Raw genomic sequence first — 21808 nt, 5'->3', positions numbered from 1 at the left:
CAAGTCCTGCACCAGGTCCCAAGCCCTGCCCCAGGAATGAGCTTGGGACCAAGTCTCAAACACAGCTTAAGAACCGACTTGCTCAGGAGGGATGGGAGACTCAAAAGAAGGGAAGCAATGGATTAATGCCCCAGGGTCTGTTCATGCCTTTCTCTTGTGGCTTGGGGCCCCCAAAGGGAAGAACTGCCAGCACTTTGATGTCTTAAGACATCAAAAACTCAACAAGCTCCAACCCTAAATTCCTAATCATCTCTCCCCATCCTCTTCCCAGTGACTTTTCCCGTTGCAGTGAAGGGCCCCACCATCTACCCATTTGTGGCTCTACCCCCTGCTTCCCTCCCCTTCCCCCCTCCCCCATAGCCAGTCAGCCTCTTTTGCTTCCACCTAGTCGGATGCCCCATCATCTGACTGGACTCAAGAGCCTCCTCTCACCCATACCTACCCTCTCCCACTCAGATTCATCATTCCCAACTCCCTGGTGCTCTTGGAGTGAATACCCAAGGATACTGCCAGGACAGTCCATGACTGTGTCTCCAGCTCCACCTCCCACCACTCTGGCCCTTACTCTGAGAGTCCCAGCCATACTGGAGGGGCAGACCTTTTAATGCCTTGAACCACCTTGGCTCAGGGCCTTTGCACACACTGTTACTCCTTTTGCTCCACCTGCCCATCCCACTGGCTGAGTTAATTGCTACTCACTTATCTGATTTCTCCATGATACCTTTCTCCAGGAAGCTGTCCTTTCCCTCACCTGTGTTTATGCTGTCATGGTCCCACATATGCCTTCTCACAGACATCATTCGGACGTCACTTTTGAGGCTGCTCAACATTTGTATCCCCCACTAGTGTCTGAGTTCTGGGAGGGCAGGGACCATCTCATTCACTGGCATCCCCAGTGACCAACACAGGACCTGGCACTCAATGAGTGTCCTTAGGCAGGATAGACCCAGATCTGCTGCTTCCTGGCTGGGTACCCTTAGCTAAGTTCCTTCCCCACCTCTGAGCTGCTCATCCCTAAAATGAAGGGGCCAGGTCAGTGGTCCCCAACTCAGGTTGCCTATCGGAATCCCCAAGGGACTTTTCCAAACCCCACGGTGATACTCCTTATCGTCACTGAACTGGGAGTGGCCAGTGGGTGAGGTATGGATGTTGTAAGCAAGAGTGAATGTTGATAAGGGTAGAAGATAGACATCGAGTACACGGGAGTTCATTAGATCCTTCTGTTTACTTTGTGTGTGTTTAAATTTTTTCACAACTGGGGTGCCTGGGTGGCTCAGTGGGTTAAAGCCTCTGCCTTCAGCTCAGGTCATGATCCCAGGGTCCTGGGATTGAGCCCCACGTTGGGCTCTCTGCTCAGCAGGGATCTTTCTTTCCCCTCTCTCTCCCTGCCTGCTTCTCTACCTACTTGTGATTTCTGTTTGTCAAATAAATAAATAAAATCTTTTAAAAAAAATAAAATTTTTCATAATAAAAAGCTTTTTGCAAGATAGATACACGGCCATGGCTCCCCCCAGTGAATGATGGAGAGCCAGGAAGGGTATTTGGAGCCAAATACAGCAGAACCACCTTTGGCCCCACACATTTCTAGGTCAGTTGCCCAATCTTCCAATTCACAAAGTCCCTCAAACATCAATCTACGAGTAGCCTCTTCTGGGTTCCCTCTGCATCTCGAACTCCCACCCCCCTCTACCCTCCTGCCCGGTCTGCTTCTGCAAGACCCTAGGATGCCCAGACTCGTCCAACTGTCCCCAGCACAGTGCCTGGCATGGCAGAGAAATTGATGTGTGCCCACTGGATTGGTTGAATTGCAATAAAGATATCAGCCTCCAAGCCCTGTGATCCTGGGCAAAACACTTCTCCTTGGCTTCTTTCTCAGTGAAATGGAATGATAATCGTCACCTCGTAACGCTGTGGGAAGGATTCAATGAGCTCAGGACTCCAAAGGTTTGGCAAGTTGGGTGGGACGTTCACCCCCTGCAGAGCTAGCCTCTCCCTCCTGGATGTTGGGAAGGAGGTTTCTATAACCCCCTGGGATTCCCTCAAGCTGGGCAGTAGCTGGCTGTTGGCACGTCTGTCTCCCAGACAGTCCCCGGGGGCCAAAGGGAGGGGTCGTTGGCCAAACATCTGCATGCTCCAAGTCCCCATTGCCCAGCACTGGACCACGGAGGAAGGGAGGAGCAGAGCCAGAGGAAGGTAGAAATGGACGTAGGAAGGGCCTACTAGCACTCCTAGAGTCCCCAGAGGTCAGAGCGTCCAGGGGACCCCTCCTGGGGCCTCAGCCGCTCCTGCAGCCGGACCCACAGGTCACAATGGCAAACCCTTCCTCTCCAGAAAGGTGATTCTGCCATATGGGACTCCAAACGGAGTGCATGGTGGGAAAGGAGCCGGTTCATCCTGCCCCCTGAGAAAGGGGGATGTCAGAGACAGCTCACCCACAACCCCCCAGGATGAAGTTCAAGTTGACGTTCAAGGCTGTCCGTGAGCTGAACTTCACCCACCTGTCCAGGGGCAGCCCCACCATTACATTACTCTCCACTCCCAGCTGTGCTGTGTGCCCTCTTGCCTGGGCTCTGGCCGTTTCCTCAGCCCCAGATGGCCCCTGCTCCCATCGTCCACCCAGTCCCCTTTGGTTTATCGAAGATCCCAGCTCAAATATTATCTCCTTGGAGTCTCTCCCCCCTTCTCAGGACACTTGCTCCCATCTCTGTGGCTCCCCTCGCATTTGGTGGAACCATGAATACAGCATGTACACATTCTCTCAGGGGTCCTGACAGGACCCCCTGGAAGCTGGATATCATTGGCCCATTTTACAGATTAAGACACTGGGGTCCAGAGTGGCTAAGTACCTTGCCAAAATTCTTTCAAGGCAGAGAAGACGGTAGATCTGTCCCCAACCTTCCCACTCTGCGAAAAAGGAGAGTTGGTAGGGTGAGGCAGGATCACGGCCGAGACCTCGGTTCCTGCAGATTGCCCAGGGCAATCTGGGTGTGGGGCCCAAGAACAAAGAGACCCCCCCACATTCACAACATGGCGGAGCCGAGAGGGCCTCAGAGATGGTGCCTTGGTCTCTTCTGTAGCAGCATGCGGGGAGGTGAGGACAATGCCCAGAGCCAGGGGTGGCAGTGAGGTGAGGACAGCTACTCCCTCAGTCCCACCGCAGGTGGCCAAGCTGGGCTGGCAGCTTCACTCCTTCCCCACCAAGCACCTGCCTTCCTTTGCCAGCCTCTCCCTCAGCCCGAGACTCTATTTCTGTCTCGCTTCCGGTCTCTGAGAGCCTCCCTTTATCAGCCTCCAAGTGCCCATCGCTGCTTCTCAGGCTCTAGCTCTCGGCCTTGGTCTCTCTCAGCCTCTGAATCTGTCCCAGGATCCCTTGATCTCTGAGGCTTCTCTTCTCAATCTCTGTCTTTGTCATCTCTCCCCTGTGCTTTGACACTCTTAATTTTGGCCCCCATCTTTGTCTGTCTGTCTCTCTACCTCTTCACTACTCTGCTGCTGTTTCTCTCTTTTCAGAAGCCTGTCTGTGGTTGATCCATTTGTCTCTCTGCCTCCTGCCCCCTGCGTCTTTGTCCCTGTCCCTTTCTGTGTGCCACTCTTTCTCTGCCTCCCGTACCTGGGACTCTCTCTCTGCCTCACTCCCTCCCTCCCTGCCTCTATCACTATCTTTCTGAGTCTCTCACTGTGTGTGTGTGTGTGTGTGTGTGTGTGTGTGTGTGTCTCAGTCTCTGACTCTGGGGCAAGTCACGTCTCCTCCACAGCGCCCCCATCCCGGGGCCTGACAGCAGGCTCTTCTCAAGTTGCTCTGGCGCAGGGGGTGGGGGACCCCCGGGCATCATTCCAGGGTCTGCTGCATCTGGGTGGCGGTGCTGACAGGTGAGATAGGGATCGGACTTGGCTCTGTCCGGGCCTGAGCAAGGGGGCACAACCAGGCTATGCGGGGGCGTCTGGGTGCCTGCAAATGTTTGCCTGTGTGCACATCTGGGTTTGTGTGCGGGTCTCCCCGTGGGGGGCGGTCTGGGTGTCTGTCTAGATGTATTTGTGAGTGTCTGGGCCTGTTGATGTCTGTCTGCGAGCATTTGTGTTTGTGTGTCTTTGTGTGGGGCTGTCTGGGCGTAAGCACCTTAGCCCGTGGGTCTAGCTATCCATGGGCGTCTCAAGAGTGTACGTGCCTGCGTGTTTGTGGGCACGTATGTAAGTCCCTGGAAGTAGCTGGCATGGGATCGGTGCGCTTATCCATGTCCCAGGTCCTCTGTTCCCATCCTCTCCCGCGGCCATCAGTGAGGTACAGACCCTATTACCCTAGCTGACAGGACTCGGGGTCTAGAGACAGACCTCGTCCAAATATTGGCTTCTTCACCACTAGGCTGCCTGACCTCAGGCAAAATGGCTAATCTTGAGCAATCCTGAATTCATTCAGCAAAAATGTATCGATCAAAACAGATAAAACTAATCCGTGGTGCTAGGAGTCAGCACAGGGGCTGTCTTGGGAGAGGTTGACAGGGAGGAGGCCCAAGGGAGCCTGCTGGGTGCTGTCACTGTCCTATATCTTGATTTGGGTGGTGTCTACGTGGTGGTTGTTCATTTGGAAAACATGAATCAAGCTGTTCATTTCAGATGTGTGCACTTTACACACATTCTAGATCAATATAGAAGTTTACAAAAACTATATTGCACTCCTACTATTTTCCAGGCATGAAATAACAGTAACATTAGTAGTGTTGGTGAGTGTGTGGTTTTGACATTTCGGGAAGTGAGTCTGTCCAGGCTTTAAGCACTCCCAGCCCATTCCTCCCCAAGACTGTCCCAATCATGATGGCTTAGAGAGAACGGGAGAGACACTCCAGTTCTGGGCACTCCAGTCCTGGGCTAGACTGTTCCCCCGCCCAATCTCTCCTGGCTGTTTTGTCATCAAGGCAACTATGATGGTTCCTCTGGATTTTCAGATTGGCTGGCCACTGAGGGACGTTTTGCTAGGTAACTACTGGCATTCAGTGAAGCTGGTAACAGAGTGCTCTGCAGCAGGGTTCAGAGCAAGAAATCAGGGGTGTAATATACCCCCGCTTAATATACTACCACACCTGCTTGATGCATTCAGCCATGATGGGCGATGCCTTGATACACACATTCCTGCTCTCCACCTGCAACATCGTTATGAGTCACCTGTGACTCAGTAAGACATAGTGAGTCTCCACCATATACCAGGCCCTCCATTGACCCTTCGGCACACCTTGCCTCATTTTCATTAGAACTGTCTGTAAAGGCCATTATCTTCTTCCAGATGAAAAAACGGAGGCTCACAGAAGTGACGTGACTTCCCTTAGCTCTTACTACAACAGAAGAGATTCCAATCTCATTCTGCCTGCTTCTAATCCTGGATGTGTCCTTTCTGTGGGTTTCTGAGGTTGCCTGAAGCTGTAGTAAAGAAACCAAATTCATTTGCTTTTGCCCTCTTGGGAGATTATTATTTTTTTTTTTTTACTTCATTAGAAAAATTAGGTTTAAGCTGCCCTTTTGTGACAGCATTCACTCCTTGGAGGGGCAGCCTTCCTCATTGCCTGACACACCCTCCTAGCCCAAACAAGAGCAGATAAGGCAGGTGTAATAAGGTTTTTCCCTCCATCACAAGTATTCAGCAGAGCATACTTAATTTAATACTCGAAAGAACAAATGAATGAACTAATGGTACTTCACTGATATACTCTCCACTTGGCACAGATCATGCAGACCATGTTAAGGTTATCTCTTCTGTGCTTGCCTCCACTCCCCTGATGGCAAGAAATCTCCAGGTTTCAACAGGCAGCCCAAAGCCTGGCACAGATGTGGGGGCCCCACATGTATTATAAATAAATATTAAATAAGAGAAGACCCCGGGGGGCACCTGGGTGGCTTGGTCGTTAAGCGTCTGCCTTCAGCTCAGGTCATGATCCCAGTGTCCTGGGGTCGAGCCCCACATCGGGCTCCCTGCTCAGTGGGAAGCATGCTTCTCCCTATCCCACTTCCCTTGCTCGTGTTTCCTCTCTCACTGTGTCTCTGTCAAATAAATAAAATCTTAAAAAAAAAAAAAAAGACAGAGAGAGAGAGAGAGAGAAGATCCTGGGATTTACGTCTGGGCTTCAGTAAGACCCATAAGTCCTGTGAATTTTACACCCCACCAGACAGCAGCAGCACCAACTAGTTTCAATAAGTGGTTTTATTACTGGTTAGATTTTACAAATTCTGATATTCGAACAGACTTCCACCTTAAAATTCTAAAACAACAAAGCGACCGTTGGAGGGGGTTTGATTTTTTGTTTTTTTTTTTTTCTTTTTTTTCTTTTTAGGACTATTCAAAGTAACAAACTTTTTTTTTTTTTTTTTACATTTTTGCTCTGGTCATAAATATACAGAGAGAAAAAGAGGGAGAGAAAAATGAACAAGTCATCCAAAGTATGGAGATAAAACAGTATTCCTAAGGCACGTGGCAGTCTTTGAAAATACAGAAGCTCTAGCCAACTTAAATTATTTGTTGTTTTTCCTCGCTCAGTCCACAAAACTGTACAGTGACACAAATGTTGTGTTGCAGATAGATTTTCCAAGTAATTCCTCAAGTCCACACCGCTGCATTAGCGGGACACACAATTATTTTCTTCCTCTGTTTCCAGGCGAGATCCTAAAATGTGGTTAGTTAGTTGCTCAAAGCCTCTATTTTAAAATACACTTGGAATTCAACTAAAGATAATTTCTTTTTTAAAGAAATTGTGGGGGGGAGGGGAGGGCGTGAGTCACTAGAAAAGGTTGGTGAGAGTCGTTTGTGAGGGGCTATGAGGCTCGTGGCCCTCCAGGTTGCCAGGCACAGAAGTTAAGACGGACGTCACAGTTGGCAGGGCCGGGCTGGTCAAGTCTGTGAGGGTGGTGGGCGTGCTGGAGGGGCTAAGCGAGGCGTTGGAGAGCTCCGAGGCCGGCCCCGATGGAGTCCCAGTCTGCAACGCTGCCTCTGTCGACTTGTCCACACCCGTGTTTTCCTGCCGTAAGAGGTTGCGCCTGAACTTGGCCCTAGCGTTCTGAAACCAGACCTGTGTGGGGCAAGAGAGAGACAGAAGCCCTGGTTAGGAGAAGGGAGGCAGGATCCGGAGAGCAGCAGAGCCTCCCCCCCCCCCCAACCCCAGATGCCAATCAGGCTTTTGCAGAAAGGGGGATTAAAAAAAGGGTGGGCTGGCATTTTTTTTTTTTTAAGATTTTATTTATTCATTTGACAGAGAGAGACCCAGCAAGAGAGGGAACACAAGCAGGGGGAGTGGGAGAGGGAGAAGTAGGCCTCCAGCTGAGCAGGGAGCCTGATGCGGGGCTGGACCTCAGGACCCTGGGATCATGACCTGAGCCAAAAGGCAGACGCCCAACGACTGAGACACCCAGGTGCCCCAGGGCTGGCAATTTTTGCTCTTAATAAAATAAAAATTTCCTTTTCTCTAATGGCTAGTACTGGGTTTCCCTTTCTGTTAGAAGGTTCTAGAGCTGAGCAGCACTCTCCAGTATGGTAGCCACTAGCCACCAGCGGCTACTGAACACTTGAAATGGGACAAGCCTCAAAGTGGTCCCTTTGTAGGGGAAGACATGGAAATAGATCTGAAGACTCGGTATGGAGAAAAAGAAGGTAGGCTATCTCAGTATTATTGTTTATGTTGGTTACGTGTTGAAATGATAATATTGTAGATATATTGGGCTAAATAAAACGTGCTCTTAAAATTAATTTTGCTGGTTTCTTTTTGTGTTTGGAATGTGGCTGCTAAAAAACTTAAAATGGAAAATTCCACATGTGGCTCACGTTTCATTTCTATTGGACAGTGCTGTTCCAGAAGGTGTGCACAAACCGAAACATTTTTCACAATGGTTGAGAGATTCTTTTTTCCCCCCTTGGCAGTTGCCTTTAAGCAGGCAATAGATCCCGTAAGTTCTCGTTGGTACAATTTTGAAAGTGCTTCGTGGTCAGAAAGTGGGAAATACCAGAGTGGTGTCAAGAACACAAAGGAATCAGTCAATAAAGAGTTACTTTGAGGAAGAAAGAGACAGCAGTCCTACTCCCCGACGCCAATCGGGGGAGAAGCCACTGGCTATCCTGGACCCCCAGGGGGTTTTAGGTTTCAGGGTGGGGTGGACGGAGCCCCCTGGATTAAAGCCAGTCCAGGGAGGTGATGACCTGCGAATTCCTTCTCCAAATCGGCCACACCCCAGTATCATTTATGAGAGAGGTGGGTGCGTTGTGCAGTGAGAACTGAGCTTGGAATGCAAAGAATACCAAAAAGAGAGAATATTTACTTTCATTTTTCCATGGCCACAGACACACACATCCCTCTACACCCGCACCTTTGCACACAAGCCTGTACACACTCGGAAAGACAAACACAGAAACTCATCTTCATAGCTCAACCCCCCATGCCCCCCACCCCCCAGCTACTGGAGTCCAGTCTAACTGCACAGAGAGATCTAGTGGAACCCAGAGGTCCTCAAAATATTTTGAGCGAGGCCTAGGATATCCGGTTGGGGGGGTGTGGAAGGAGTGGGGATGGGGGGGTAGTTGTATCTCCCAAAGAAAAAAGGCCCAAAGGCAGGGCCCCATCACTTCCCTTTGCATGAGAAAAACACCCGCCAGAAGCCTCCCCATAAAACAAAGGACCTTAGAGAATTCTACAGATTCTAGGGTGTCCAGTTGCATATTTCCAGATGTGCCTGCATCTGCCTGTCTTCCCAGTGTCTCAGGCATGGGTGGGAAGGGCTGAATCCTGGCCCCGCCTTCCCTTGAGGACCACCCCCCTATGGGGGTCTGTGGTGTCCAATGAGCCTTTCTGGTGGCCAGATAAGATTTGGGCTCAAATAATAAGCACATTCTGGGGCACCTGGGTGGCTCAGTTGTTAGGCATCTGCCTTCAGCTCAGGTCATGATCCCAGGGTCCTGGGATCAAGCCCTGCCTCGGGCTTCCTGCTTCTCCCACTCCCACTTCTTGCTTGTGTTCCCTCTCTCACCATGTGTCTTTGTCAAATAAATAAATGAAATCTTAAAAAAAAAAAAAAAAAAAAAAAAAAAAGGCACATCCACGAGAATCCTAAGGAGAGACTCAGACACCGTGAGGTCAGGAAACAAAGCTCTTTCCCCCGCATGCTGTGTCTTCCAGGAAGAAAGCACATTTTCCCTGGCCTTCTTCTCAAAGCGAGCCCATCCCCTCTTCTGGAGGCCTGCAGGTAAGTACAGTGTTTCTAAGACCACTGACAACCTGCTCTTCTTAGGGTAGGGAGGACTTCCCTTCTGCAGGTATGAGACTCTGTCCCTCTGGCTCAGGGAATGGCCAATGGTAAAAATCAACAGAGAGGAAGCAACTCCCCAGTCTCACGTCAGGTCTAACACGGAAGACTGAAGCCTCGGGGCCACCCTCTCCGCTGTCCCCGCCTGTGTGTGTCTCTCCAAGCAGTAGCTGGAGCAGGGAGCCCTGGGGGCGGTACGGGCTCCTAGGTCCAGGGCTCCAAGCCCTGGGGACAGGCTGGAACCAGTTAGCTGCCAGCTGTTAGCTATTTCTCCCGCTGTTGCCCCTAACAGTGGTTTGTAAACAATGACACCATCTTCCCCAACTGCCTTCTCTGCTTTACCCAATCTGAAGCACTGGGAACCTGGCGGATGAAATCAACAAGGCAACCCAAAGCCAGGCTGTGGCGGGGTTTCGTCCTGGGCCTGGTTTTCACCTTCCACAGGGTTTCACCAGAACTCTCTCCCAAAAGTCCCCTCCCAAGTGGCTGTTGGAGCAGGGCCCCTGTCTAAGTCATCTTTGTGTCCCTGGGACATGGCATAGGGACTGGCAAAGGGGAAGAATGAGTAACGTGTGTTGAATTCATAGTAGTAATGACAGAGGGGCGTCTGGGTGGCTCGGTCAGTTGGGTGTCTGCCTGCGGCTCCTGTCCTGGGATGGAGCCCCGAACTGGGCTCCCTGCTCGGCGGGGAGCCTGCTTCTCCCTCTCCTTCTGCCTGCTGCTCCCCCTGCTTGTGCTCTCTGTGTCAAATAAATAAGTAAATAAAATCTTTTATTTTAAAATAAAATCTTAAAAAAAAAAAAAGTAGTAATGATAGATAACACTGATGGACCTCTGTGCGCCAGGCACTACCCTGCCCTCTAATGTGTGATGTCCCCGGTCAGCTCCGGGAGAAGCCAAGCAGGGGCTACCATCGTCGTCCCCCGTTCATTCCGATTTAAAACCAGAGAGGCTCGGAGAGGTGAAGTCACTTGCCCAGGGTCGCACAGAGGCGGCGCTGAGACTCCAATGTAGGGATATCTGCCATTGAAAAGTCCATGCTCTTCCTACCATGTGATCCTGAGTGAGAAAATAAACACAAAAGCAACTGCGGGGCAGTGGGAAAAGCACCAAATGCGGCTTCCAGTTCCGGCTCTGCTACTGACCCGCCCAGCGACCTTGTGCTGGTCCCCTACCTCGGGGTCTGCCTCAGTTTCCCTGCCCATACAGTGAGAGGGTAGGATGACAGCGCACCATCTCTATGGCCTCTCAGGGTCCTGACAGGCTGGAGATCCCAGGGCAGACGTCAGAAGATGACCCGTTCCACCCGCCCATCTTCTTAAACTGACAGCCCCCTTCTTCATCTGTGGGGAGTCCTATAGGGTCTTGGAATTGGGTCTCTTGGGGTGTGCTGTGCGCTCAGTGGGGCGTCTGCTGGAGATTCTCTTCCTCTCCTTTGCCCCCTGACACACATGCACGCACATGCTCTCTCTCTCTAAAATAAACAATCTTTAAAAAAAATAAAAATAATAAGATTTTATTTAAGTGATCTCTACACCCAACACAGGGCTCAAACCCACAACCCTGAGATCAAGAATCATGCTCTACCGACTGAGTCAGCCAGCACGGTCCCCCTCCTTTTTTTCTTTTATTTAAGATTTCATTTTTACATCATGGCATTTTTAATAACATCAAACCAATGGCCGCATGTAAAGTGTCCGACCAGATGAGGTAAGCGACACAGACACTCCAGGCCATTGTGGGGCTATTGTCTTGTGATGAATGGGATGTGAGGAAAAAAGAATAAAAAGAATGTGTCCTGGAGCGCCTGGCTGACTCAGTCGGCTGAGCGCATGACTCTTGATCTTGGGGTTGTGGGTTCAAGCCCCATACTGGATGTAGAGATCATTTAAAAATAAAATCTTAAGGGGCGCCTGGGTGGCTCAGTGGGTTAAAGCCTCTGCCTTCGGCTCAGGTCATGATCCCAGGGTCCGGGGATCGAGCCCCACATCGGGCTCTCTGCTCATCGGGGAGTCTGCTTCCCCTCCTTCTCTCTCTGCCTGCCTCTCTGCCTACTTGTGATCTCTGTCTGTCAAATAAGTAAATAAAAATCTAAAAAAATAATAATAAATAAAATAAAATAAAATCTTAAAAAAAATTAAGAGTATATGTCCTCTGGTACAGCAGCCCCATATAGTCATAATAACAAATATTATTCACTAAGAACCAGGCGTCGTCTCCAGAAGGTTCTAAGCATTTTGCACATAGTAACTCATGAGTGCCTTACAAGGTAAGCACTAACATTATTGCCATTTGTAATTATTTGTTGCACATCTGTCTGCCTTCTGGATCATAGCTCCTGCTCCAGATCTAGCAGGTCCCACTCATTGTCTGCGTCACACCCCACCCAGAACAAGACAGAAGGTCAGTTATTTGTTGAATAAATGAGTGAATAGAGGACAGCTAGCATTCTCAGTTCCGGTGTGCTCACACAAGTTAGTGACAACTAACCAGTCATCCAAAAACTGTTTGTAAACTGTTGAAGATCAAAAGGTATTTTCTTTCGAAGTCATACCAGGAAACATTACGGATACTTTCACCCATCCAGAGCAATCAGCTCACCACCCCTGTCCCCAAGCCCAGGGCCTATTCTGCCTTCCCTACCCTTCCCCAGGAAGGAAGACAGACAACTCGAAGAGGCATCTGTGTGTTGAGGAATGGTCTCTAAGCATTTGCAAAGCCTAACGTCTTCATGGACATCCGTACAAGGGTCCATTCTCTCTCCCAGTCACTCTGCTCGTGGGTAGAGAGTGAGAATTGCAGTGGCCATGCCGTTGCTGGTGATAATTTTGAGTACTTTTTCTGCACTTAACGGCTCTACAACAAGATTTCTGCTCTGCTCCCGAGACACAGCCTCTACGACCCACTCCTTTTCTCTCCGTCTCTGCTGCTGCTTTCTACAGCTCGATCCAAGGCAGGAAGGTCGCAGTCCCTACACTGTGCTACACCAGAAAGAGCTGTGGAATCAAGACAGATCTGGGCTTGACTCTTGGTTTCATCACTTACTAGCTGTGGGACTGAGAGCAAGGGTCCCTAGTCTCCCTGAACCTCAGTTTCTTCACCTGCAAAATAAAGATAATTAATTTTTTTTTAATGAGTGCAAGAGAGGTTGGTTGGCTGAACCCTACTGTGTAAATGGGTGTGAAGTTCATGTGCACTGAGTCCCGAATCCATATTTTATAAAATATACTTGAAGTCATCTCATCTACTCCTTGCAAACACCTAATGAATATTACGATCATCCCCATTTTATAGCCGAGGCCACTGGGGCTCAGAGAGGTTAAGTCACTTGCTCAATATGGCTCAGAGAGTAAGTGGGAGAGCTGGGCCTGGACCTCACATGAGCGGATGCCGAATTCCAGTAGGGGATACGGCAGCCGAGGCCTACCGCATAGGAGGTACTTAAGCATAACAGATTCAGCAACAGCCCAGAACGCCCCTACACAATACACACTGCCTGGGGGACACACACACACACCCTCTATCAATCCCCTTTGAGAACACAGCCTCCATCTCAACCTGCCCCTGCCTACAGACCCTCTCTGAAGGGTGAACCAGGACCACAACCTGCAGGGGGCACCCAAGGCTTAGTGCCACTGAGCTAGCATAGACCAGAACCACTTCCTGGGCACCTACTTTACACCACGCAGCACTTCACTGGAGGCTTCCTCCAGTCATTGTCTCAATGCTCAAGAATTCTCAAGACGCAAACGATTATTATCTTTGTTCCACAGATAAGGAATCAGGCTCAGAGAGATGGTAAGTGCCCAAATCGCACTGCTTGTTAGTCCCAAAGGACCTGAACCAGTCTGTTACCTTCCAAAGCCACACCACTACCTGCCTGGTCCCCAAAGGCTCCCAATCCCACCTCCCCCAGCTGGCCCATCAATGGTCAGAACGCCCCTGGGAAAGAGCCCCACCCTGCCAGCGTCTGGCTCCTGTAACCTCCAGCAAATCATATCATCTCACTAGTTCTTAAGCTTCTCATCTGTAAAATGGGCAGGAAAGTACTAAAGTAAGGCAGATGAGAGCTTTGCAAAATGTGGCATAATCATGAGCAGTTGGGCTGTTAGGGGATATTAAAGATCAGTGTGAGAGATCTGGAGATCTAAGAAGAGGGACAGCAGTCGTCTGGGCTGCCTTACGGGTGTGACCACTGCCACCCTCAACAACATACAAGCCCATGATGATACTCACAGTCAGAGTCAGTCACTGCTGGGCTGGCTGAGTGGAGAAAGAGCCACATCCATTGCCCAGAGACAGGCTTGGATTTGGATCCAGCTCTGCTACTTATAGCAACGCTTGACTTGGAGCAAGTGGAAATCATCTGGGCCTCAATGTTCTCATCTGTACATCGAGGAGGAGGTTATCAGATGTCTGACAGTGAGAACCCAGTGAGCAAATGTGTTTCACAGACCTTTAAATGTGCCTGACACCCAGTAGTGCTCTCCAACATTTACTGATGTGGAGACACCCCCTAACTGTCAGGGCTTTCCTCCCTCAACTAGTTCCTGGCCTCTGGCTTTTCTGACTTCCCATGGTAGTGGGGCATACAGGTATGAGCAGGCTGGCTCAGGATTCTAGGAGAGGAAGACACAGGGCAAGTGTTTGCCCAGGTCCCTCCAGGGAACCTCCTTACCCAAAGAACAATTAGTTTTCTCTGGTCTCCCCCAGAACCCACCTCCCAACAGATCAGACTAGGGGGAAACTGAATGTAGGTCTGTTTCTAACGTTAAGAGGGTGAATTTCTTCAGGGCTGGGGCTGTGAGTCATTCATCTCTGTGTCCCCAACACCTGGTGCCAATAGATATTTGGTCAGCTGAAAGAATAAGAGACAACTATACTGGGAACCTGATTGTTCCTAAATCAGGGAACCAAGGAAGCCTCCTGCCTCAAAGGCCAACAGAGTATGACTCCTCAACCAGATTCAGACTCAGCTATGAGCATTTACTCATTAACATTGAATCAGGATAACTGGGAGAGGCACATGCCCCAATGGTGCCCATTTTACAGGTAAGAACGCTATGACTCAGAGAGGGTAACTGATCTGTTCCAGAGGCACAGCCAGGGAGCCGAGGGACAGAACTAAAAGCAGGTCCTCCTGAGCTAAGCTCTGCTTCACTCCTGCCCTGGCCTGCTCCCAGGGCTTGTTCCACTGAATGGCCCTCACCAACTTGCCCTAAAGGGTTCCCTACAGGGGAAGGGACAAAGTATCCTACTAACCAGAGAAGAGGCAGATGACCAAATTCGCTCATGAGGAATGGCGGGGGTGCCAAGGAGGGATCTGGGACGTAACCCAAGGACGCAAAGTCTGAGGGAAACGGACAAGGGGGATCCGAGGCCCCGCAGGGCGAGGCAATGTCCTTGCCCCTTGTCAAGGTCAGGACAAAGGGACCCGCAGGCAAAAGGGACCCAAATGGGTAGGGCGGGGCCCACGCAGAGTAGGGGGCGGGCCCAGAGCGGCGCATCAGCGTCCCATTGGCCAGCCCTTGCCTCCTTTACGTCTCAGAGCCCACCAGAGACCAAGCTGCCCCAGAACCTTGCGCTTTGCGCAGGTGTGCGGGCAGTGGGACCAATGCTGCTTTGGGCCGGGACTCCCAGCTCCCCGGGGAACCACCGACCAGCGCAAGAGTCACAGTCCCATCCCGCCACTGCCAACACGCCCCAAATTCTATCCCCCCCCACCCCCGCCACATACTCGCACCTAGGGTGCTCGAGCAGCCCTTGGTGTCTACCCTCCTCACGCGCACCCCCTCAGCGTCCCAGTCCCACAGTGCTCAGTCCCCAATGACATGGGGCTGGAGGATAAATCAGACTGGCCTGGACTATCCCAGCACCCCCACTCCTGTCGTGAGACCTCGGTCAGATCTTCATCTCTTGATTTTCTTACCCCAAAATGTACTTTGCTCTCCCTACGACCACACATTGCAAGGACTAAATTGGTTAAACTGTGCTATAAAGAAAGAGATCCTCTCCTACCTTATGGTTGTACAGATAGGAAAACTGAAGTCCAGTGACCAGAATAATCATTCATTTTGGTTAATACCAGTTAGTTTTTCAATCTAGTTAACGTTACTCTTAGCTATCATCCACTGAGCAGTTAAGGGTCAGTCGCTGTCCTGGACCCTTATGTTATCCCGACGATTTCTCGAATAAGCCGGAGGTATAGATAATTTCTTGTGCCTGTTTTTTACGTATGTGGAAACTGAGACTCAGAGGAGTTTAATGACTTGCCCAGGACGGTGACATGAATAAGAGGAGGAGCTGACCATCTGAGAAGTGGTGGCCCAAATCTCTGCCATGAATTTGGGTCATGCAGGAGCCTGGGACTCCCCAAACTATGTTTCTTAACATCTTTGAGGTACGGACAGACCCTTCGAGAATCTGGTAAAAGCTCTGGGGCCTCTCTATGCAGAAAGCACCCTCACAGGTGCAATTCTGCTCAGTTTCAGAGGGGCCATCTTCTTCCAGCTCCCCCGGCCCCCCAGGGGGTCGGTCCACATCCCCCCTCCCAAACCTTGCTTCCAGGAGAGTCTAAGAAATAACAAAGAGATGAAAAATCTAGAGAGAGACCCAAAGAGAAACTAGAAAGGACCAGTGAGGGGCATGAAGCAAAAGGAGTACACAACTGGTGCGATTTTCTGGACCAACATCCAGAGATGCTCTGGATTTTTCTGAAATGCTTGAACCTTTTACTCCATGAACACTTTGAGTGTCACCTAAGTAATAAAGGGCAACGAAGAACTGTTTTTATAAGAAAGAAAAGAGGCTAGGTGTGGAGACAGAGAGGACAGAGGGACAGGCATACACAACCTAGAAAAATCTAGACAAAAATGGAAAAAGAGGTAGAGAGGGAAAAGAACCCACAACCCTGAAAACCAGCTAGAGACTGAAGAGATGGAGGAAGAGCAGAGGACAAAGGGAAGTGCACGCAGCGGGGTGGGGGTGGGGGTGGAAGGTCCTTCCAAGGCCACGGGACACACCGCTGTGAGGTTCCTCTCCACATGTCCCCACCCTCAGCCCCGGCCACGGCCCAGCTGACCTGGAGGACCCGCTTGGTGAGGCCCGTCTTTTGCGCAAGCTGCTTCAAGTCCTTGGCGTCGGGGTTGTGGTTAATGGCAAAGTAAGACTTCATGGTCCGAAGCTGGTGGTGCTTGAAGGAGGTGCGCATGCGCTTTGTCTTCTGGCTGCTCGGGTAGGGCTGGTCGCGGTCCAGGTGCTCCGCGTCGTTCTCATTGCAGCTCAGCGCTGGGGAGGGGACACGCAGAAGGCGGCAGGTGAACCTCCTGACCTGCCCCGCTACGCGGCCTGATCCAGCCCCGCCCCACCTGCCACTAAAAGTTTCTAGCTCCAGGACCACTCGGCATGGCTCGCACCACGCTGAGATGACAATATTATTCCCACTGGATAGATTTATAGGAGAATCTGAGGCTCCCAGAGAGCCACCTGCCTGCCCAGGGTCTCTCAGCCAGTAAATGCCGGATTCAAACCCAGCTCTAAGAGATTCCCCAAAACCATTCTGAGTCATCAATAACAACAGCTACAACTTGGTGATGGCTTATTCAAGTCCAGGTGATGTGCTTAAAGGCCTCCCCTATTTTCACTGAATCCTTAAAACGACCCTATTAGCCTGGCACTATTTCCTCCTCTTTACAGATGTTGAAACTGAGGCTCAGAAAGGGAAATCGCTTGACTGAGGACAGAGCAGTGCACAGGGCTCCCTGGCCAACACTCTTCCCGTTTCCCCCTGCACTCCCTAAGGAAGGAGGCTGTCCCCAGTCTCCCCCTCCCCCCCAGGGTTTGGGGTGGGCATCTGAAAGTCCATGACTGACCTCTCTCCACTCAACTTTGATTTCCCCCTCATCAGTTCCCCAGTCCTGAAGTTCTGGCTGACCTCGGGATATGGGCACTGGGCCAAGGTTGGAAACTCTATTTTGTAGTTTATTCCTCTCCTCCTGCCCTGGGGAAGCACTTGCTTCCCGGTTAGACAGACTGGCTGAACGAGGCAGGGAGGTGAAGCGCGATCTCTAGAAATCTCACAGAGTGGCAGAATTCTAGCCGGAAAGAGAAGGAAGTTGGAGGAAGAAATTAACATGTATCTGACACCTAGGGTATGCTTTTGGCTTTGCATATATCATGGAGCCTTCACTACTGCTCCAAGAGGTGGCTACTGCTATTCATCTCATTTCTGAGATGAGGAAACGAACGCTAAGGGAAATGAAGCCATGTGTACACAGCCTCACCACTGGTAAGGACTGAGCCTAGATTCAACACTGCAGTCCTTGCCCGGTTCCTTCCACTGCACCACAAAGGCAGGCAAAGATGAAGCATGGCTCTTTGGGGGAACCAGTCCCCATCCAGAAGGGGCCCAGCTGGGGCAGGGCTGCCAATGCCTGGAAGGCAATGGGGGTGAGGGACAGGGCTGGAAATCTAAGGCCTCAGAAAGTTACTTGGCAACCTGGTGCCTGATGGGAACATGAAGGACTTCTCTCCAAGATTCCTTCATCGCAACCCGAGCCATCCTACATGTAAGGTCTTACTTTGGGAAAAATCTCATAAGAGATCAATTCAGTCCCCTAAAGCAGACAGCTAGGAATGTATCTTATGCCCCATCATATGTCCCTAATAGAGCTGCCAGGTTTGGCAAGTAAAAATGCAGGTTGTCCAGTTAAATCTGAATTTCAAATAAACAACGAACAATTTCTTAGTATAAGTATGCCTCTAATTTTGCATGGGACATACCTATACTGACAATTGATTTGTTGTTTACCTAAAATTCAAATATTGCAGTGGACATGCTTGCACTAAAAAATTATTTGTTGTTTATTTAAAATTCAAATATTGTATTGGATACACTTACACTAAAAATTTATTTGTTGTTTACTTGCGATTCAAATTTAACTGGGCGTCCTGCGCTTAATCTGGCAAAACCGCTTCAGAAGTATTCCCGATTTCCTGGTGACCTACTCCACCCACTGCTCAGGTGGGGAGCTGTCCCTTATAGAAAGAATTCACAAGATGCTGGTCTTGTCACTAACCTTGAAGCTGTCAGCGAGTGGCTACTAAAGGGTCCATTCCCACATGCACCCAGGCACCCAGGTCCCCCACCAGGGCTGTACTCCCACTGAAAGCACTCAGAGTGAAGAATGCAGTCCAGCAATGTAAAAAGGGATCAGAAAATGACTCCAAACGGAATCCATGGAAACTGCCCTGCCCCCACTGCAGGGAGCGACCCTCATTGTGCCCCCCGTCCCCAGCTCCATGGGGGGTGGGGCAGGCCTCCCCACAGGGGATCTCTGGGCCCATCCCTCTGCCCAGTCCCCGCCTGGGCCTTGCTGCTGTTAATGAGCTCCGTGGGGACCCTGGCGCCCCATGCACCCAAGGGATGTGCCCCAAGTGTGGCCTAGATCTGTGGGGGGGGTGATTTGGGGGAGGGAGAGAGAAAGGGCACAGAAAGGAGAGAAAGAGACAGAGGTAGAAAGAGAGAGAAGGAAAAGAGAGTAGAGAAGAGGGGGTAGGGAGGGAAGATGGACAGAGCCAGGAAAAAAGAGAGGAGACAGAAGAAAGGGAAGCAGTGGAGATGGGGAAAGAATGGGAGAGAGAGAGGGCTACAAAGACAGAAAGAAATCCGGAGAGACAGAGAGCCTGAGGGGACAGCGAGGCCCGGAACAGAGGGGAATGTGTGGTGGGGGGTCCAGGTTAAGGAACTGAATTCCGGGTCTCAAAGAAACTAGGTCCCCGCAGGAAAGCCTATTCGGAAGCCGTTACTGGCTGGGGAGTGGCGAAGAGGGGAGAAGGGGAAGGAAGGGAGGGAAGAAAAGGAGCCAGCCCAAGCCTGGGAGGCCATGCAGGCCAGCGGCCGGGTGGGGAGCTGCGCCGGGGAAGAGAGGGCGGCCTGGAAGTGGCCGTTGGGCCCAGATTTGTCCGGTACCCCAGGCGCCCTCACTCCTGTCCCCCACGCCCCGGCCGAGATTCCCCCAGATCGGATCCGGGGAGGAGCGAGAGGCCGAGGGGAGGGGGAGGACCGGGCTTTCTCTCTCCCTTTTTTTTTTTTTTTTTCCTCTCAATTAGGCCGATTCAATGGAGCTAAAGAGCTCGTAAAATCATGAATAATTTACTCGTGATCTGTTATTAACCCATCGGGTTTCGAGCTCTTGTCGCTGGGACTGAACCTGTAATCAAATCTGACTTCGCCTCATTTTACTAAAGACGAGATTGTAGGTTCAATTGTCTAAATAATGGATTGGAATCAAATCAGTAATTACGCCGCCAGGCACACACACAAAAAGCTGGGGCTGGGGGAGGCCCGGGCGTCCGGCCGGTCCGCGCGGGACTCCCGCGGCCGTGGCGGACAAACCCCCGGCGCAAAGTGCGTGGCCCGGGCCCCTCGCGGGCTCAGAGCGCCTCGTCTGCGCCCCGGGCCGGCGGGCGGCCCCGCTCAGGGGTGGGGGGAGGTTTCAGTTCTGTCTCTGCGGCCGGGGCTGCGCACGGAGGGGCCGCCAGAGGAGGGCTGCCGTGGCCACCGCCCCGGAAGGACTTTCCGACCCTGCGGCCCCACGGCTTTGGCTGCCCTTCCCTCCGCGGCGGGCTGGGAGCACCGACGGCGGCCCACCCCGTGCTGCCCGAGCCCACCGCCCTGGACTGGCCCGCAGGGCCAAGGGCTTTGCAAGGAGGGGTCGGGGTGGCTGGGCCCCTGGGTGTGGGACACGCACACCAATAAGCGCTCGTCCTCATACTCAGAAACGCGCACACACGCACACAGACTCCTGCTCAGACACATCACCCGCAGTCGCACCCTCCACGGCCCCCTTTCCAGCGCCGGCGGCCCCGCGGCCCACACTGAGGCCATTCCTCTCCTGCCGGTGCCGGGAGGGGAGGAAGGAGAACCGGAGCCAGACTTGGGGAGGCCTGGCCCGGGCCCGGGCGCGTCCAGGAAGGCGTCCCCTTTCCCCAACCTGGTCCGGGGATCCACGAATAAGCGAGCGGCACAGCCACCGCGGGCGCGCGGTGCGTGGTTTCTATCGCCGGAGCCAAGGCTAGAGACGCGCGCGCGCGGGCCGAGGAGGAAAAAAAAAAAGACCAAAACAGGGAAACCGAGACACAAAACACATAGAAGGACAGAGAGAGCCAGAAAGGGGGACCGAGAGAGTCGAAAGGAAAAAAGAGAGAGGGGTCAGAGAAAAAAAACAAGGAGATGGCATGGGCGAGCAATGTCTGGTAGAGGATCCAGGTCCCTTGAAACTCTGTCTCCAGCCACATCTCACTCGGTGCCGCCAGACCTCGCCAGGGAAGGCGGCTGAGCAGCAAAAAGCACAAATAAATTTCTGTGCCCTTCTACCTTCCTATTCCAAACCCAGTTGCTGAGCTGCGCGCTAGAAAAACACGATCCCACTCACCATGTGCCCTGGGGCCGAGGCGCCTGCTGCTACCTACTGGGGGCCGGCCCCATTTGACAAATAGACAGGGCTTTGTTTTGGGGGACCTGGCCTGGACTCCGTTTAGTCTATTTTCAGGGTGGTGAGAGATGAGGGGTGGAAATCTTAGAGAGCTGGCATCTCTGGTTGAACCTTCAACAAATCTTTAATCTACTGCCACAGACCTGCCCGCAGCCACTTCACCATCGACCAGACAGCGGGCTGCATTTTCCTCCCAGCTCCGCACACCGAGACACATACGTCCATCTACCTTCCAACAAGCAACTTCGTTGGAGCGAACAGGGGACCCCCCCACACACACTCCCGCTGAATTTTCCTCCCCAGCCAGCTCAGATTTTTAAAGATCAAAATAATCCTGACTTCCTTCCCGCAGCTGCCCTCTCCCTGCTGTCCTGGGTTTTTGTTTTGTTTTGTTTTCCACTGTGCGTTAGAGGAAGGGGAAAAGGAGGAAGAAAACAAAAACCTTCGAATCCGATTCTGCCGCAAATGAAGGGAAGAAAATAATTGCAAATAAACTCTATCTAGTTCAGAAGCCCGGGGAGTCATAAACCTTTCCTGGCTTTGCAGACGTCGGGCAGATGTTGACGGTTCAATTTGCCGGGCCCCAGAACCTCTGCAGCTGTCCTGAGTGGGGAGGGGCGCCGGAGGGGGCAGAGCCTCTCCTGGAATGGCCGGGGGTTCAAAGATGCCGGAAATGTGAAAGGAGCCCTCTACCCTACTCCGCGCACGGCCAGGCCTACTTCGGTCTCATCCCCGGGTGCCGGCTTCCTAAGGTTGCCTCTCTCAAACCAGCGCCTGGAGCTTGGAAGAAGGAACCCGGGGAAAACCAAGACCTGGTGGAGCAGGACGATCGGACCGAGCTCAGCGACCAGCCCTTGTTCCTAAGGGTCCTGGACCCAAGTTTCCGGATCCTACTGCCCTCAGGACATTTCACAGAACCGGGCCAAACGCCAGGCAGAGCCCCTGGTCCCCCAGGACGCCGCCAGTCCTTTCTCTTGGGACCCTTGCTGTCCTGCCCCCAATAGTTCATCCATCGCCCCAGCTCCCGGCCTCGGCCCTGCCAA

The 21808-nt window shown here is 51.8% G+C and overlaps 1 protein-coding gene across 2 annotated transcripts in view; it reads right to left on the bottom strand.

Annotated features, from left to right (window-relative positions):
* Positions 1-6169: 6169 nt before the first annotated feature.
* Positions 6170-21808, bottom strand: part of LHX2 (LIM homeobox 2) — a 31053-nt gene continuing 15414 nt past the window's right edge. For both annotated transcript variants that reach the window (XM_004757347.2, XM_004757346.3), the window contains exons 4-5: positions 16352-16557; positions 6170-7049 (exon numbers count right to left, since the gene is read on the bottom strand). In XM_004757347.2, coding sequence (XP_004757404.1) covers positions 6762-7049; positions 16352-16557 — 494 coding nt within the window. In that variant the 3' untranslated portion in view covers positions 6170-6761. The remainder of the gene's footprint in view (positions 7050-16351; positions 16558-21808) is intronic.

The sequence above is a fragment of the Mustela putorius genome, unplaced genomic scaffold, assembly GCF_011764305.1.
Source record: "Mustela putorius furo isolate JIRA1106 unplaced genomic scaffold, ASM1176430v1.1 tig00000596_pilon_pilon_pilon, whole genome shotgun sequence".
Lineage (NCBI taxonomy): Eukaryota > Metazoa > Chordata > Mammalia > Carnivora > Mustelidae > Mustela > Mustela putorius.
Note: the sequence above shows the minus strand (reverse complement) of the source record. Positions and strands in the feature narration are given on the sequence as shown.